At 55.6% G+C, this 17,764-nt stretch overlaps 3 protein-coding genes across 3 annotated transcripts; 1 reads left to right on the top strand and 2 right to left on the bottom strand.

The window, feature by feature from the left end:
* Window positions 1-1,741: 1,741 nt before the first annotated feature.
* Window positions 1,742-2,545, top strand: CDEST_04662 (uncharacterized protein; the record flags this gene model as incomplete). The annotated part of the gene is made up of 2 exons (XM_062920821.1): window positions 1,742-1,893; window positions 2,311-2,545. 2 exons carry the CDS (start codon window positions 1,742-1,744, stop codon window positions 2,543-2,545), a joined length of 387 nt encoding a protein of 128 aa, XP_062776872.1.
* A 6,204-nt stretch (window positions 2,546-8,749) lies between these two features.
* On the bottom strand, window positions 8,750-11,748 carry CDEST_04663 (Putative F-box domain, leucine-rich repeat domain superfamily). The gene is made up of 2 exons (XM_062920822.1): window positions 10,732-11,748; window positions 8,750-10,672 (listed from the first exon to the last, which is right to left on the bottom strand). Exons 1-2 carry the CDS (start codon window positions 11,499-11,501, stop codon window positions 9,106-9,108), a joined length of 2,337 nt encoding a protein of 778 aa, XP_062776873.1. The 5' UTR covers window positions 11,502-11,748; the 3' UTR covers window positions 8,750-9,105.
* A 498-nt stretch (window positions 11,749-12,246) lies between these two features.
* Window positions 12,247-15,327, bottom strand: CDEST_04664 (Putative glycogen synthase). Its single transcript, XM_062920823.1, has 6 exons — window positions 15,138-15,327; window positions 14,832-14,965; window positions 14,667-14,764; window positions 14,339-14,614; window positions 12,734-14,292; window positions 12,247-12,680 (listed from the first exon to the last, which is right to left on the bottom strand). The coding sequence occupies exons 2-6, from the start codon at window positions 14,932-14,934 to the stop codon at window positions 12,575-12,577; spliced, it is 2,142 nt and encodes a 713-aa protein (XP_062776874.1). The 5' UTR covers window positions 14,935-14,965; window positions 15,138-15,327; the 3' UTR covers window positions 12,247-12,574.
* Between the last annotated feature and the right edge of the window lie 2,437 nt (window positions 15,328-17,764).

Here is a 17,764-nt window from a genome sequence, read left to right on the forward strand (position 1 = left end):
CTTCTATCTCGTCGCAGGCTTGTCGGAACCCATGCTCTTTGGGCCAGTCACGGGCCCAGATAACGGGCGGCCACAACCCCCTTGCTGTTCGTCCGATGTGCTGCGACAAGCATTGTCAAGAGTCGAGTCTGCAAAGGCCGACCATTCGCTGAGCGGCTCGAGTCTGTGGTGAGCTCCAAGGGGCGCTACTTGGCCTGTCAGTGGACGAGAGCTATCATTAAAGCTTGGGACTGCTGGGGGACGGGACGAGCTTATCATCAATGTTTCCTACAGGCGCCCTGACCCAAACGCTTCTGACGGCCTACATGCTTCACCATGCCATAGCAGAGCCCTGCCACCGCCATGGCGATTCGTTTCGAGATGTCTGCAAGCACAGCACAAGTGTTGATTGGCGATGCGAGACGAGTTTCTGGACGACGACCGGGACCAGGTACCCACCCACCCGCGGCCGGACGACATCCCGTCTCTTGGTCGGAGGAATACAAGTACCTAACCAAATAGCACACAGTGTACGGGCGGAACGACGTGGACGATATGCCTATGACCACAACTCGTCTGGTAGAAAACCACTGCGTGCGCGGACCGCGATACGAACCACAAGGCCCATCGCTGAAGCTTGGCGACGACAGGTCAGGACTCGGCGGCAGTAGCAGCAGCAGCAAGCCAGGCATCGGAATGAATGAGAAGAGGGTCTCCTTTTTGGGGAGTTTCCCCCTTCCCTCAGTTGCGGCGCATTTCCGCCCATACATCAGCCCCTATGCTGTCGGTCTCCAGTCCAAGACCAGCCTGACACCGGCAGACGGTAATTTGACATGGGGACCTCTCGGTGGGGGGGGGGCATCTAAAGATGCGATGGCATCCAGCGCCAAGAATGCATGTTCATTGTCTCTCACACTCACTCATTCACCCTTGGAAACTCTTGTCTGCCCAGCTCGAGCTCTGAGCAGCAACTACGGATGCCTACCGACGGACCATCTCCGATCACGACCCCTGGCAGGCTCATGGGGAGGAGGTTTCCTTCCTTTTCGTTCTTTTTTTTTTCCTTTTTCTTTTCGTAGCTCGCTTGCTCGCTTCCCTAGGCTTGCCTGTCTGTCCCTTGCTTCCGAACATTCTTTTCCTTCTATTCCCCCCGACGCCCCAACGGTCAACTCTCTGACCGACTGTCTCTCGCGTACCCACGATGTTATCCACCTTACAGGCTCTCTGAGTCCCTCACAGTAAGACTAGCTCGCCTGTCTCTCTCCCTCTCTTTCTCTTTTCTAGCGCACCCACTAGAAGTGGGCACGTCGCGCCCGAGGCGGAGAGATACAAGACCAACCCCACAGTTGCATTTTTGTTGGAGAACACGGATCACTATCTGCCGCCTGATCCAAGTCAACGCGCCTTTTCAACGGAGGCAGCGGCCACTCAGCAGGGTCTCCATCGTGGCAGCCTCGAAATCCCAGCCACAGAGGTGCCAGCTGCGAGATGATGCTATCCCACATGGGGCATAACGCTGCTCAACCCTGACTTCTAAAATTGTAAAATGCGGCCCTCCTTTTGCATTTCTCACCCTCCCCTTTCCTCCTCCCTGTTATCGCGATGGGGGGCTTTGGGACTGCGGTTGGGAATGGCGAGAGAAAGATGGAGAAGACGGTCCGCTTCGGCTGCATGTCGCCTTCGGTCTCCAGTCTTGGAAGGACTTTTCCAAGGGTCAGCAAAGCGGGTTGTTGTCTCAGACATCGCGGCGGTCCGAGCAACAATGCCTTTCTTCTCCAACCCGTACCGAGCGGCCGCGCTTGCGGCGCGCCGTGTGTGGGAGAACATTAAGAGATGGCCGTGGCAGCTATTTAGTGACAGTGTCTTGGCCCGTGGTTGTGCCCAACGACTCGCACGGTACAGGTGCACTTCGGTGTGTGATCAAGGACGCGTGGCTGCCCGCTGATGCTGTCAAACAGCCTGACGTCGCGAATCCTCGGGTGCCGGATCTATCACCTCCTCGCTGCTCCGAAACTCGACCGCCGCGCTGGGCTCTGTGTGATCGCCGCGGGATCCGGAGAATGATACACATCCCGCAACGCCTGCCCCTGGCCAAAAACAACAAGACGGGACGCGGCGATCCCCAATCCCATCTCTTACTCTTCCCCGTTATACTACTATAGTGTGTCTATATCATCCTCCCGCCAGCCTTACGTCGCTCTTCGTCTCATCTGTCTTCCCGCTGGCCGAGCCGTCCCGATCATTGGATGGGAACTAGGTCGGCGCTACGGGCTTGTATCACAACTTGCGCATTCGCTACATGAATGTGTCACTGGGTTTCCCGCTGCAAAGCCGTGCTGGCGGGCAGCTGGAGGAGCGCGGCATCATTGTGAGCCGTACGCCACCGATCCGCCTGGGGTGTATGCGCGCCTTGTCAAGTCTTGGACACGGCAGGCCACCGGGCGATTTCGGATTCGATACGGCCCCTCCTTGTCGGCGGCGCCGGGTGGTGTGGGGCCGTGGATTTGAGCCCATCCCCGCCAACTTGAGATGGTGCGCTCCCAACCCTATCTATGTCTACGGCTAGAGAGGCGCAGCGCGGCTGAAGCTGCAACTGCCGCGCCGGCCGAGGGACGAAACAGAAGTCTGCTCGAACTCGGATTGGTTGGGGTTTCCAGCTTCGTCTCTTCCTTCGGATGCTGACATGGGACGGGCCATGTGGTCAGTCGTCAGGGCTGGGAAAGTCCCAGGACGAGATTGATGTCAGCAGTCAGGTGTTGGGGCTATGCAAGATAACCAACCTCGATGCGCGGACATCCAAAAAAACCCCGGCTGACGCTCTGTCCAGAAACTTCGAGCCTTTGCTATTCTTGCACAGGTTGAAGGATCACGCGTCGAAATCCGAGATTGGTATTTCAGGCACGCAAATTCGATCCATCCGCCTGGTCGCACATAGGTGGCGCCGTCATCTCGTTTGGTCCGTCAGGATTTGGGCCACGTTCCTGATTTGCAATTTATCGCTTTGTCGATGTCAACCTGGAGGACGCGCGCTTCCTCCCACAGCTGACAAACAAGCAAAGTCCACCGCCAGGAACAAGATGCGATGTCCGCACGTGGACGTCAACGTGGTGAGGGGAGCACTAGTGAATCCTCACGCTCTACACAGCCGCATGGCAAAGCTGGGAACCATCATCCTAAACAAGCAATTAGCTGGTCCTGATTGGGAATGGGAGGCGCTTGCCGCGGCCTACTTGACGGATAGGCAATGTCCTGTCAGGCTGTCAGAAACTTCCTTCTGGTTTGCTCGTTTCCCAAGCAGGGTCACGGTGCTGACGAGCCTGCGGTGCTGGCAAGGCTAACATGGCCGACGACGAGGACGACGAGCGACGACAGAATGTCTCCGTGGATTGCTTAGGACGCCGCCGCGCCGAGACGGCGAGTTACAACCAAGATCCCCATGACTTGGTCTGAAACGGAGCGAAACACAATTGAACCGTAACAAATCCCACGCTGGGGTTGCGCTCCTCATCGCGCAGGCCCAAATGAGACCGTTGCGTGCGTTGTGATTCAAGCATCCGGGGGTGGCGTGGGGAGGGGTGCAATGCACACCGTTGAACCGTCGAGCTGTGATGGAATGACATGATGGGAGGTTCGAAACAAGCCGACTCCGTTTTCTTCGGGTATGAAACGGCACATGTCAAACCAGTTCGACCGGGGACGGCGAGTGACGGGGGAGGGGGCATTCACACACCCGAGTAAGTGCCCGTGGTGTGGGTGCCCGTCCCCGCCTCCGCATCAAAACCTGCCTCCACCCCGCGTCCATCCAGCTGTTGGTCCCGGCGGCGCACGGTGCCTCCGGCTTGCCGTGTTACGGTTTTCATATCCATAAAACGGGCACTCCACACACACGCACCACACACACAACGATGCACACACGGCGGGAAAGGAGGGGAGGGTGAAGAAAGACTTGGGGGAAACGGCGACATGACATCATCCCTGCAATATCCCCACACTCTGCATCCAAAAGCGCCCAGCGCCCAACGCCCAACCTCCAATTATCTGTATGCCTCGACGTCACCTCACGCCCACGCCCACGCCCACCGTTCACGGCCTGGGCTGCTTGAACGTTTTCTCCAAACCTGCTCCCTTCCCGCATGTGGCGTGTAGTGTGAGACACAAGCTCGAGCTGGCGATTCATTCACGCGGTGCTGGTGGTTGGGTTCTGCGGGCCACGAATCCTCGTCGCCCACTCACTCTCCTTCTCGCGCGCTTTCCCTCCACTGCACCCGGGGACGTTTGTTGCGCCGTCTCTTGGTGGCATTTATACATCCGCCCTCGAGGAGCTTGGGGGAACCGATCCAAGGTCAACAGAGACTGAACGAACGAGAGACGACGTTGCGTTTCGCCATGCCTCCGACACACGGCAGAAGATATCCGCTGCCTCCTCTCTTCCAACCTCTCTCCCGCCGACCACCTCTTCTGCATTCCTTCTATCGCGTCCAAACTACCCAAGTATGTAATGCTCTTCTCGATCGATGCGCACAGCATTCGCCCATCCCAGAACCCCAACCTTGTTTCCGGGATGCCACATTGTTAGTGTACATACGCGTGTACCACAGTACAACAGTGTCGTGGACGCACAGAAGCTGCAGAACGTAGGACAGGGGCGGCGCCTTTTTGGACTTTGGTAGCGCGAACCTTCACACCTGCGATCGCTGGCCACTGATGTGAATTGCGTTCAAGGTGATCTAGCATGAACGTGGGAATGAAGGGGGGGGTTAGACGTTGGAACTGGCATTTGTTTGCGTGGGTGTGCGTTGCGTTGGACGGGAACTGCACCGTGACGTCGCTTATCTCTGCACTCCCCGCCCTCCACCACACGATTCATCGTACCCGATCCTCCCTTGGCCGCAAGCACGTTCTATCGGGTCTTGGAACGTCAGCACACAGTTGAGAGCGGGATCTGGATCGCGTTCAACCCACCTCCTCGATATTCAATAGCCACCTCCTGGGCCGGTGACTTCGAATGAGGCTCGTCACCTCTGCCAGCTTCGCACCGCGCGGGTTTGTGACCCGGTTTTGGTCCGGCCTGGCGAGCCGAAGCTTGCCCAGCCGAGCTGCAGGGTCTGACAGGGATGGAGCTGCTGACGACAAGATGGACCTAGACTGTTGCCCTGCTTTTCCTAGACGGCAAGGTCGGTGCTATAGATTCACAGACCTCCTACGCAGCCGGTACGTCGAACAGGCAGGCTTTGCACCGCAGAAACCACGCGTTCCTGTCGCCAGAACCCTTGCTACTTGCAGTAGTGGGAAATGCAGGCAAACGTAGTGTACAGAATCGGCATGGCAAGCTGGCAGCCCGTAAGATGGACTGCGATAGGACCGTCGGCGGGCCATCATCGAGAACATGTAGGATGCCGCGGGGCTTCGTCGCACGGGATGAGGTCACACAGTACACCCTACGCTCTTGCAATGTACCTCTCTTTTCCCCCTCCCTTCCCTTTTTTTCTTCTTCTTTTTCTCTTTGCATTCCTACTGCCCGCATCCAAGAGTGGCCGGTGAATGCGAATCATGGTTCGCTTATCGGAGAGAGACCTTGGCTCTGACGGAATATCAGGATCATGAGCTGAGCCCTGACGACGTGCAGCGCCCGGCCTTGTTTTCGCTCTTCTTGTCGGCGGACGTCTGCCACGCTTCCGCTGGGTGTCATCGCAAGGGGTTTCTTTCGACTTCCCTCTCTCGTGCGGGCTGCTGTATATGCATACATCCGGTAGTCGGCTTCAGGTGCCGCGTATATCGGGATGGTGTCGGGCGTGAGGCGTCATGTTGCGGCCTGCCCTCGGTATCTCGTCGCCACGGCGAACGGGATGCGTTCAAGCAAGGCTGCCTGGGAAGCGAGATCGGCTGCGGAGCTCGTTTTCGTTTATGGAACGTGCCTGTCCCCAAGCCGTGCCTAAAAGCTACTTTGTCTTGTTGTTGTATGCTTGAGGATCTCGGCAATGTTTGCCAACTAGGTCCAGAAGCAACATGTTGAAGAAGAAAAGACAAGACAAAGGCCGGCCTATTACATGGGCGGCTTGAGACATCTTTGGTTCAACAAGACGAAACATGTTTTTGTTGATTTATTTACTTGCATCACCGTCACGCAAATCATCCCGCGAAGGAGAGGTTTTGCCGTTTGGTCGTATCAGGGTGCACTCGGTATTCGGAATTGACGAACAGTCTTGCAGGCCAGGGCCCGGGTCTGTGTTGGTGAGCATCATATGGAAGTCCACACTCTTTGCGTCCGTCGGCTGGGCAGATGTTCGATGGGCCGGCTCCCCGTCGCCGCTGGGGAGGGATAGCTGGTTCGCATTATTCCGACTTGCCGAGAGGCATGCTCATACGGAGGTACCCGGACAGCCTTCGTTTCCACGACTCCCGGCCATAGCGAGGGGAGCAACCCGACATCGAGGTTCTGGGAGTACAGCCCCTCCCAGGTTAGACTTATTCGCAAATGCGAAACCTCGCAGACTGGATCAGGGCAAACCAGTGAATATGTATTGCCCAAGGTGGGAATGGAATTAATTGAGAGTGTGAAGCCACGTTTCTCGACGGGTTTACGGTGTGTGCCACTCTCAGTTTGCCGTATTTTGTTTTCTTAGAATCACCAAGACTTCCAACTAAGATGGTTTCTCGTAATTCTCACTGTACGTAGTTGTGTGTGCTTTTTTCTATATATATAAGAACGCCCCCCGCCCCGGGGGGGGGGGGGGGGGGGGGGTGGATAGGCCTTGAGACATGAGGCGCTTTCTTGCTTCTTGGGCTTTTGATTAACGATAGGCGAGTCGCTCTCAACTTGCTTTATCGGGGCGAACACGAGGGAGGAGCATGCTGTTGGGCATTTGGATTTCCAGTGACCGAGTTGGGCCCAGGATATGTCAACAAGAGAGACTCATTCCGAAATCATAACAATCAAAATCGTGACGGGTATTCTAAGGAACCTCTGACCACGGCCACGTGCTCTCTTGACATTGTGACGCTGTCTGTTAACCCGGGTGTCTTGAAAGATCATTCTCACCAATAACATATGAATACTCCGATGATTTTCACATAGTATACTTCATAAAGCCGGTGGTGATTCCAGAATGCATAACTTGCCGTGTTTTGCGATATATGCCATGGTATCGGTAACCCTTTGGCGTAGCCTGGATTCTTCAACCGCCAGCGCTCACCAGACATGTCCAGGTGTAAGCCGATCGCAGAAGAGGGACGATGTTGAGATCAGAGTTTTGTTTATGGGCCCTGAATCGATGGCTCAAACGACGGCCACAGTGCCTTTGAAATAGCCCCAGCAAAGCTATGCTACGTGAGCCGTATGGACGCGGCAGCTCCATCAAGCACTGAGAGTACCAACGCTTATTAGCAAACGCATTGAAGAAGTCACTGGTTGCCTTTGGTCTGATCTGTACTAGGCTGTTGAACCGAGCTTCGAAGGCACGCGAAAGGGTCGTCTATTGCTTGAGACTCGGGAATCATCCCGAATCGTTGCCATCACGAATGTGCTCATCATTTGAATCTTTCCCAACTCTGCGGAAGAATAGGAAGATGAGAGAGAGCCTTGTACCCGTGTGTTCCGATGTATGGTTTATGGCCATCGAGGAGAGGAGCGGCCGTGAGGGCACAAGTGGCCATTTATAGGACGTGTAGGATGATGGTGTCAGATAGTGTGACGTTTCGTTACGGGACACATCCATGTGTCAACACCAACGGAGATGCAGCTGCTTCCGGCCTATTACTTGAAGATAGTAAACTATAGGAATGATCTGTGTTCTGAGTAACGCATCACATGATGCTTTTATATGGATCAATGTCAGCCATCTCAACCACACGAACGCAACAGAGTGATCTCCGTCTATAGCATGATGGCCCCATGGCAACAATATCAATATACGCTGCCGAAACATTCCAAGAACATCACGCGCACGACAGAAACATGATCGGTCCAGTCCCGTACATTATCCATCCCATCGCAGACCTATGCCTGCCTTCAGGAACTCCGTTTGTGCGACTGGATGATGAAAGAGATCGCTTGTAGCTAGGTGCCGGAGGGACACTCTGTGTGGCTGTTTGAAGTGTTCGTATACCACGAGGCAGCAAACGCCCAAGGACTCTCGTCCCTTGTCCCCCCAGAGACAGCTGCACTCATTCCCGGATGGCTTGGGCCGTGCGAGGCATTAATCTACCGGTCGGTCCCCTAGACTGGCCCTTCACGTCCTTCGACACATGTCGATAACTGTCTCAAGCATAGTTGAAACCAAACCCTGACAATGGTCATCATGTCCCCTTCTTCCTCCGAGTATGATCTCCTCACTAGAGCGGATATTTCCACCCATGTGATTGTGATCTTGTACAGGGTCTGGCGACCTAGAAGGGAAGGAAGCCCTTAGTCCTCTTGGCCGCCTGAGCACACGCGGATCCGCGGGCGACAGTCTCGATCCACCTCAGTCCCCAAGAAGCCCAGCCGGGCCTCGCCGACACTTGATCCTTGCCGCAGCTTGCTCGCCTTCAGAAGGAAAGCCAGCAGGGCGAGAGTCGTGGAATCACTGACTGCCCTTGAGGGGTATGCTTGGCTAGTCTCGAGTCCCAACGTCAAGCATACTGGCTTGCCTGCAGCCGCCCTTCTCTAGTATCGTGGATGATGTAGCCGCCACACCTCAGGCTCCATAACCTACCCAGGTTGGGCATCCCCAGCATTGCCGACAGACTAGCCACAATCAGATGTCACAACAGATGCAATCGGATACATGTTCGAAAAAAGACTGTTGTTTGAAACCACCCTCTCTACTCCGAAAAAAAAACATCAGGGTATAGTATTGTTACAAACTTAGGCAACGGAAAGCAATCCTAACTGTCCCGAGTTGTCTCTTGCCCGGGCCGAAGAGAAAAAGAAAAAGAAAGAAAAAGGCGCGGAAGCGAAAGAAAAGAAGTTTGGGCCCATCAGCATGTTTTTGACTTTTATCCCCCTTCCTTCCTTCCATCCTCTCGTGTCCCCCGTACCTGTCCAAATCTCAAATCATTAATAGCGTCTCTCGTCTCGTGTTTCTCTCTCCTGGTTCTGTCTGGGGCAGACAGCCCTCCCCAATGTCGTGACTAGGCGGCCTTCAATCATCGCCAAAGGTCGGCCGACTTTTTCTCGTTGTTCGCTGTGCTGGGTCTGGGCCAGAGATCCTCGTCACTCCCCTTGCTGCCGCCGGTGTTCTGGCTCGGTAAGGCCATGAACATGCCAGCGCCATTGCCCACCATGACACTCTTTCTCGCTGCGGACGTGTTCCATCCGGATCCCGCAATATCAGCCCCCAAGCCATAGGAGCTGATAGGGCGATCGCCGTGAAAGCTCATGCTTCCGCGGTGGTGAGAACCGCCACCCAGAGGCGAAGTCGGTTGAAGCATCACCGATGACCAGTCCAATGCATCGTCTGTTTTGGTGTAGATCGTCAGGGGGTGAGACAGCGGCCCTGTGCCGGCGAAGGGGTTCGTAGAGCTGAAGCGCTGCGAAGCGCGAACGTTGGAAGCGGCGGCGAAGGGGCGGGGGACCGCCATGCCGGCGCTGCTAGGTGGCGCGAGGCCACCGCGTCTGCCGCTGGGCAGGCCCGACATTGGCCGGTGAGAAGTGACGGAGTGGGAAGACTTGGGTCGAGCGTTCGCCCCGTACGAGAAGGGTGCTGCAGGGCGGGGCAGACCCTCAAGCTCGTCCTGAAAGTACTCGTCCAGGACGTAAACCGACCTCAGATTAGGCATACCGTTGCCTCTGAGGGATGCCGCCAAATATGTGTAGTAACTAGCTGTAACACTGGAGTAGGGGCCCACAGACTTGTGTGCAGTGATCTCGAAGCGTAGGGATTCCAAGGAGGTCGACGCGAGCCGACGCGTCCTCGGACCACTCTTGAAAGCGTCGCTCACCAAGGCCTCGATGGCTAGCGTCTGCAGATTCGTGGCTGCAGAGAGAATATCGGCGAGTGTGGCGGGGTGGACGCCTGTTTTGAGCAGAGACAGGACGAGTAGGTGGTTGCGAGTGTCAGCACGGGCGAGGTAGTCGACCAAGCCGTTAGCGGTGACTGCAGGGGTATTGCTGAGAATAAGCTCCTCCAGGGGCGGGAAAGGAGGCAACTCTTCGTTGCGGGTGAAGATATCGTCTGAGAAGGCTTGCGAATCCATCACCTTCAACGCGCGGAGCCTTCCAAGGTTCGCCAGAGCGTGTCGCAGAACGATCGGGTCCATGTTGATCTTGATCAACTCGAGGACCTCCAGATTCTGCCATATCCCGCCGTGCGCCAGCTTGGACAAGCTGCCCTCAGCGCCTCCGTGGTATGTCATTTTGCGGAGGTCTCGGCATCTAGCCTCGACCTCGAGCCTGAGCGTTGCATAGCCGTGTTCGTCGGAAAAGAGACCCTCGGGCAGGTCGACGTAGACCAGGTTCGGCAGCACATGAATGATGCGAGCGAGATCGGCTGTGGCAGCTTCCCGGAGCATGTAAGGCACCTTGAAGTAGCGAACTCGGGAGCCGAAGCGCGTGGGATCCTCGCGCAACGTCCTGCAGAGCAGCTTCAGGCGAACGGTGGGGGTATCTTCGGGGTCGGCGTTACGTTTGAAGAAGGTCTTGCGCTTCCGCTGCTCCGACAGGTAAATCTCGCGAGGGCAGTAGTGAACGGCGTCGATCCGGATGCTGTGGTACCTAGGGCGAAGGAAAGTCAGGAGGAGTTCAGCGCGTGGAAGGAGGGTGGGTAGACGTACAGCAGGGCGTTGGCTGCCTGGTTCCATTTCCAGCAGACGCGCGCGCAGTGGGCTAGATCTCTCAGATCGCATAACATGCAAGCGTCAAAGATAGCGCTCGTCTCGCATGTTTCGTACGTCTCGTCTTGTGTGTGAGGGCAGACGGAGGCGAAGATGCGGAGGAGTATATTCTTTGGCAGGCTTTGGAAGAGAGCGGCGGAGGCCCTTGTCGGGATGTGGGTGCCGGGCGGCGAGACGACGTTGCGGTAGTTTTGCTGTACCTGCGACGAGTATTTTGACAACTGCTGATCGGTGAAATCGTGCGACTTTTGCTGCCGATGACCCTGCTGCTGCTGCTGCTGCTGCTGCTGCTTCTTCTTGTCCTTGTCCTTGCGAAAGAATCTCATCTTCTGTAGAGGCCGAATGGCGAGCTTCATGTATTTAGGACAGGAGAAGAAGAGGAGGAGGGGTGAAAGGGCTTGCCGAGGGTGGTACTCAGGGGAATAATATATTAAATCGACGGGTCCCGGCGTAGCATTGGCCGGTTGGCACCGGCGTCTGGGTGGATTGGGGGCGGGAGAGCGAGGCTTCTGCAGGTCCAACGCTACGACGAACCAAAGTTTGAGTGAGAAAGAAGTGTTTAGGGTAGCGTAGCGGAGGAGGCGGCGGAGGCGGAGGCGGCGGAGGCGGCGGCTGTTGTGGTGGTCAGCTCGTCTTTCGCTCCTTCCGCGCTGAGATGAACGAGAGGCCCAGTAGGTTATCTCAATAGAGTAGGTAGAAGGCACATGCATGTAGGTAGGCCTTCCTGCCTTGGGATAAAATGTCAACGGTTTTTGTCTGGGATGGCCTGGTCAGATGGCGCAAACTCCTTCCTTCTTAAACTTTGGATGAAATCCCTGCCAACGTGACAGGCGGACAACGGCCGGGAAGACAGTGTGTTGGCTCTCGAGCCCACGACAATGATGCCCGACAAAGAGTGAAAAAGGGAACGACAACGGTGCCGCACCACAAAGAAATGAAGAAAGAAAGAGAGCCAACGAGGCTCAGGAACACTGAGAATCGCGCCGGCGGGAGGCGGCAGCAACCAGGGGAAATCTTAGTAGCTCCTTGGTGTGTCCTAGGCCCCCTCCTCTGGCGTCTGCTCTCCCCAATTCGGCGTGCGCTCCACCGCGAGGCGCCTTACCCATCCTAGGGACCCCTGAAATGGTCAATCGCCAGTGTGGGGGAATGAGCCGACTCCGCCCCTGATTCGCTTTGGCTGCGGCCATCTCAGGGGTCCGCATCCCCCCCTGACCTCCCGAGGAGCAACGGACACGCATCGCTTCGCCCATCATCACTTTCACCCTGGATGGCCAAGCCCATCCTCTTCTTCTTGAAACGAAACACACCCAGATCTTGGGCTTTTCTTTCTTCTTCCACCTATTGCGTACTGCCCACTGCTTTGCGCCTCCCTCTTATACCGTTGGTGCCGCTCAAACATGATGTGTTGTCTTGGTGCCCAACGGGGTGATAATGCACCCAACGAAACCTTTGATCAAGGAGTAACCGAGAACCAATCTAATGCTTAAATATGCTACTCTGCTCGTACATATCCATATTCAACCCATGCAATCTCATCGCCACCGTCAATTGTTGCCCTGCTAGTTCTCCCCGTAGCCCATTACATCCGCCCATATCCCTATATAAAATCGTGAATCGCGAACTGGTCAACGATCGAAGACAGTCTGTTAGCCCAACACGATGAATTCCCAGCGAGTATTCGACGTCGTTTTGTACATGTCCCCGGAGACCGTTGTCACTCGTCTTTGAGCCGTGCTCAGCGGCGGGTTGCGCCTCGTACGTTTTGGCCGATGTGTCATCGCCCTTAGTTGCCGTTCAGTTGCACTCCGTCCAGAGGGCTCGCAGGGCCCGAGGGGCGCTTGGCGCGGAGGGTGAGGGGGAAGGGGTATTCGTCGGGGTCTTCCTCCTCGCTACAAATGCGCATTAGCTTCGTCACATCACAGACAATTTTAGGGCAACCTACGGCAACTTCCAAGCGACGTAGTCCTCCGTGTTCAGTCCTTCTCTGCCCTCTTGCAAGCTGGCAAAGTCGCCCGGGGTCATCATGCCGGTGCGATCGCGGGGAGACCCGGGCACTGAGAAGGGCCGCGATATCTTCTGCTCCACGCCGGGGATAAAGTCCTCCTCCTCCTCGTCTCCGCTGAAGGAGCCGGGATAAGCCCGTCTCAGTGCGAGCTGGCGAGCCTTGACGTATTCCATGCCCATCCTCTTCCAGTCCAGCAGGTCGCTGAGGCGCTCCGTACGGTTACGCTGGTTGATGCGCTGGCGACGGCTCTTTTGGCAGAAATCAAACATGTGCGTTGTAAGCTGGTTAACCGAGTCGTCGACTCCCTTGGTCCTGCGGTCGACAATGTAGATGCCGTAGTCGCTCGAGTTTTCGATCAGCTCCTCCATGTAACATCCGAAGCCCGACAGGTTAGTCGTGATGCTGGGGACTCCCATAACGGTACACTCGGCAGGGGTATAGCCCCAAGGTTCGTAGTAAGACGCAAAGATACCCATATGCGTGCCGCGCACAAACTCGTCGTAGTCCAGAGGCAGGACTGGGTTGGCCGAGTTCAGGAATTCTGGGTGGAAGACGATCTTGACACGGTCTGTGGGGTGATTGAAGAGCTGGACACGCCTGATCTGGTTGAGGACGGGGTCCTCGCTGTCGTTGAGCATGTTGTGGGTGACGATGGGGGGGAGGCCATGGCGCTTCATCGCGAACAGCCGCCTACGAATGAGGACGCGGTCCTGGGCGCTGATGAGCTCCTTGTCATCAGGCATCGGGTCGCCATCGTGCCACTTGAGCGAGCGCTCAAAAATGCGACGTCCAATACCCTTCTCGATGACATCGACAGTATCCCGCAGCGACTTGATGACGGCCTGGCCCTTGAGGGCTTCTACTGTCAGTGACGTGGTCTGGGCCGGCATGATAACGAAGGCTACAACGGTGATCTTGCTGCCGGCGGACTTGAGGCGATGGTTCAAACGGGCCAGCGACTCAATGAACATGTCAACACCCTTATTTCTGAACTCATAGCGGCCGGCGGTGAAGAAGTAGAGCGTGTTCTCGGGGTCGAAGTCGTAGTGGCCATAGAAATGTCCACGGACGAAGTCGTGAATTTTTTCCTTGGCTTGCTGGTGCAGGTTCTGGAACTCGTGCATGGCAGAAAACTTTGTAACGTTCAGACCGTTAGGCAGCACACCGTCCGGCTTGCGCTTGAGCAGATGCTCACTCTCGTATGCAGTAATGTGTGATACCGTCGTGAAAACGTCGCAGGAGTGAGCGGCAGCACGCTCAATGCAGTAGCGGTGGTAGATGCCACGCTTTCCGGCCTCGGCATCAACATCGAACCATTGGAGGTTGTTGTAGAAGTCGACAGAGCCTGCGCAGAGGTATCTTCCCAAAAGGGTGGCGTGGGTTGTGAAGATGGTTGTCACATCGATGCGACGCTTCTTGGTGAGGGGAAGGGCGACACCGGCAAGCCACTCGTGGAAATGCGCGATGACGGCCCTCTTTTTTTCGTGACAAACAAACTGCAGGGAGTCAGCTTCATTCTCCGGTTACTCTCGTTCTCCTCACCTCTCCCAGGAACCAGGCGACAACGTATCCAAAAATGACGGCCTCGTTCGTCTCGTCGTCGTTGGGCGGCGAGGGAATGCTCGCGACGTTCCACAGGTCCGCCTTCCACTCATCCATGAAGTGGTAGGCCGTCTTGGTGTCGAAAAGCAGGACTCGTGGGGCACCGTCGATGAGCCATCGACCGTAGAGAATACCAATACCACGGTCTCTCATGGACTGAATCGTAGCAGCAAGCTCGGGGTTCGTTGGCTCCAACTCCTCAACCTCGACTGCGGCCTATGTCTGGTCAGCAAACCGTCGAGACGGGCATCAATGAGGCCCGTCTTACCGAGTTGTGGTTCAAAGGACCGATGAGCGTGTAGCGGTCGCCATATTCGGCCGTCGTTACGGGCGCCTTGGACTTGAGGACGGAGTAGATACCACCAACTGGACAGAATGGGTCAGCCCACTGCGGAGTCGAGAATGCGGGGGGTGGAGGACACGGGGATGGTACCTCGATGGGCAACTTCGGTTGCAATCTCGAAGAGTAGGTGGTTCTTCACATCGCGGGCAGGACGGTCGTTGTTGTCCCGCTGACCTTGTGGAAAGTCGGCCATGATGGAAGATGGGGAGCTCTGACGATGCTGGCTGGGTCAAGGAGAGGTATGTCAGCTGCTGAGGAAAACGGATGGTTCGAGTGCAGGCTATTAAAACTGCGGATGGAAGGTAGAAAAGGAGCGCAGAAAGCTTGCGCCGGAGACCAGAGGCCCAATTCAAGCTCGGATGACGCAAGTATGCAGCAGGTTGGGTAGGCACTCACCGGTAACCAAGGTGACGCGATTGGAGAACGTGAGGAACGTCGGAGCTTGGAGAAGCTCTCAATGTGGCTTGTAAGTGGACAAGGCTTTGATTTAAAACAATAGGAGTGTGGGATGTCTTGGGAAAGACACACAGAAACGACGACAACGAAAAGGGAAGACAAGAGCTCTCGAGCGATGAGAAGTTGTTTGCGGGGAAGAAAGGTTTTAGCTACGGACGGGACTTGGACAGGAGAGAGCGCGCGCAGGTAAGGCCTGGTCTGATGTGTGTGTGGTGGTTGTGTGTGGTTGGACAATCCAGTCACTGACTTCCAGTCCCGCCCAGAATTCCTGTTCGCGCTAGCAGGAAAGCTACCTACCTTCTCGACACTACCTACCTACCTACATACGTACACCACTTGAGTCTGGCTAGGTAGGCAGGTACATACATTGGCTGTATCCGTACTGCGCTTGAGGTAGGTCAGCCACGAAAAGACTTATTCGTACCTCCTTCCCTTCATGCTATACATGCCTACTCAAGGATACTCAATTGTATCGAGGGGAGGAGCCCTTTTTGCCGCTTTTTTTTTCTCCCCCTCTTTTCCTCTCCCCTCTTGCTTATGGAGACAGCAGAGGCAGCAGGACAGATAACCGACGGGGAGAGGAAGTGGATGGATGGTCCGACAAGGAACCTCCCCTCCCCTCCCCTCCCCTCCCCTCTCCTCCCTCCCTCCTTCCTCGCAGCAGAGTCCTGGAGATGCTGGAGAGAGTGTGTGCATGTGCGGGAGAAGAGTGTGATGGGCTCCTCTCAAGTCCCCTCCAGCACGGCGGAGGGTGACATGGTGGGATAACAACAGCGGAGACCTGGCACAGGGCCCCTGGACCTGACTGAAGCTACCGCTAGTGGGAATCCACACTGCAGCTTGGAGCGCTTTTGGTCGTGCGATACCAGGGGGGTACAAATCCAGACCGCGAACTCCCTCAACAAATTCTTTCCCATATTGCACTCTCCGAGGATTCGTGTTTTTCGGGCTGCCATTCACTCACTAGCTCACGCACAATCTTGTACGGACCACGGACTCGCCGCTTCTCGCCTTTCCCTTCCGAATACTACTCCTCTTAGCATCCTACGAACGCGCGTTATCCCGTTCCCAGTTCCGAGAATCAACGAGAGGTTTTCGTCCTGATCGCTTGGACTGGCCTTAGGGGCAGGTATCAATTAACCTCTCGGCTCACCTTCATCGGAATTGTGACCATCATTGGAAAATCGAGGACATTAGAAAACAACCCAGGTAAGTAGGCAGGTACCTTTGTCGTACATGCATGGGGGCGGTTACCTCTGGAGTCTGGAATGGTGGCCTGGGAACGCCAGGCCTCACGCAATTTGATAGAAGTGGAGACCGACCGTGAGCATGCTCTTCCTTGGCTTAGTCAGAATGACGACAATCTTTGCGGGGTTGACACTCCCCAGACTATTCTGTACCTAGTCGTAGTTATCCACTTTTTAATGCATCTCGTCGCCGTGACGAAAGAAAAAGCGAAGAAAGGAACGCGCGCGTCCTAGGAGCATCCAATCAGTGCAGGCAATTCGATAGCGAAGGTGTCTTCCTTCTGCCTCGGCTTGAGTGTCATCCATAATGCTCTTTCGTGCTTTTTCAACGCTCACCTAGAGAAAAATTTCCGCCATCCTGGCTTCACTTGTTTCAATGCTCTAAGGGGAAATCTCTTCACTTCCAGAAAACATGCCATATTTTCCCTCAAGTTTATCTACTTTCGCCTGCGTGTTACCCTCTGAGACAGACACATTCAACGGCAGCGCGGGTATAAAAGACCAGCCACAGCAACCGCCACAGCTAGGCTTCCCCAAGTTAGCCGCTGCCCCTCGCTTTCCAGGCCAACATCATGTAAGTGTCTACGAATGCGTCTGGAACCACCCGTAAGCCGACGATCAGTTACATCACTGGGCATGTTGATCTTCTCAAACTCTCGTTGTCCGGGCGCCGGTCACTGGCATTCCGGAGTTGGTCCACGAGATTCAACCCTTCACTGTGAGACCGGCCGAGCGAGTTAGAAACATCGAAGAAGGGTTGACAGCATCAAAGGATGTCAGCATCAGAGGATGACAGCAAGAAACCAGCGCGTCCGGATGCAATAGGCTAGCCCCCAGCCTCGACGGACCATCTCCGCATCTATCGACTCTCGTCTTAGGCACATTGGCCATCGGGCCTTATCGAAGTGCTTCGCTGGAGGCTCTGCCCAACTTCTCCAGACCCAATCTCCGGGGTTAGCCTGTCGGCCCGATTTCTCACATGGGCTCTGCTGCAGCTGCACCACATAGACATAGTGCCTAGATCCAATTGTAGAGTCTGCATAGCGACATATTGTAGTATTCAATTGGTATTCCGGAGACAAATTTATGGGAACTCCACAACGCGTCTCACCATTGTCACTTGGAGGATTGTGATCACGAATGAAGCCTCTAACTTCCCAGCCGTCGAGTCCCATGCTATGGGAACACCCAGAGCGCAGAGCGTGAAAACCAGACGTAATTGCATTAACCTCTCGCTAGCACCCGTCGTTGCTGGTCTCCTTGGAATACCAGACCACACGTTGTTCCAGAAGTTGGAATCATTTTGGTTTCCAGGGAAGA

The sequence above is a fragment of the Colletotrichum destructivum genome, chromosome 3 (assembly GCF_034447905.1).
Source record: "Colletotrichum destructivum chromosome 3, complete sequence".
Lineage (NCBI taxonomy): Eukaryota > Fungi > Ascomycota > Sordariomycetes > Glomerellales > Glomerellaceae > Colletotrichum > Colletotrichum destructivum.

What these genes read in the sequence shown, in the direction of transcription:
- CDEST_04664 (XM_062920823.1), bottom strand. Translation starts at nt 14,934, where the DNA reads ATGGCCGACTTTCCACAAGGTCAGCGGGACAACAACGACCGTCCTGCC. An exon ending in AACCGAAGTTGCCCATCGAG is followed by an intron (nt 14,765 to 14,831) that starts GTACCATCCCCG and finishes CATTCTGTCCAG; the next exon opens with TTGGTGGTATCTACTCCGTC. An exon ending in TCGCCTGGTTCCTGGGAGAG is followed by an intron (nt 14,293 to 14,338) that starts GTGAGGAGAACG and finishes GACTCCCTGCAG; the next exon opens with TTTGTTTGTCACGAAAAAAA.
- CDEST_04663 (XM_062920822.1), bottom strand. Translation starts at nt 11,501, where the DNA reads ATGCATGTGCCTTCTACCTACTCTATTGAGATAACCTACTGGGCCTCT. An exon ending in CAGGCAGCCAACGCCCTGCT is followed by an intron (nt 10,673 to 10,731) that starts GTACGTCTACCC and finishes CCTTCGCCCTAG; the next exon opens with GTACCACAGCATCCGGATCG.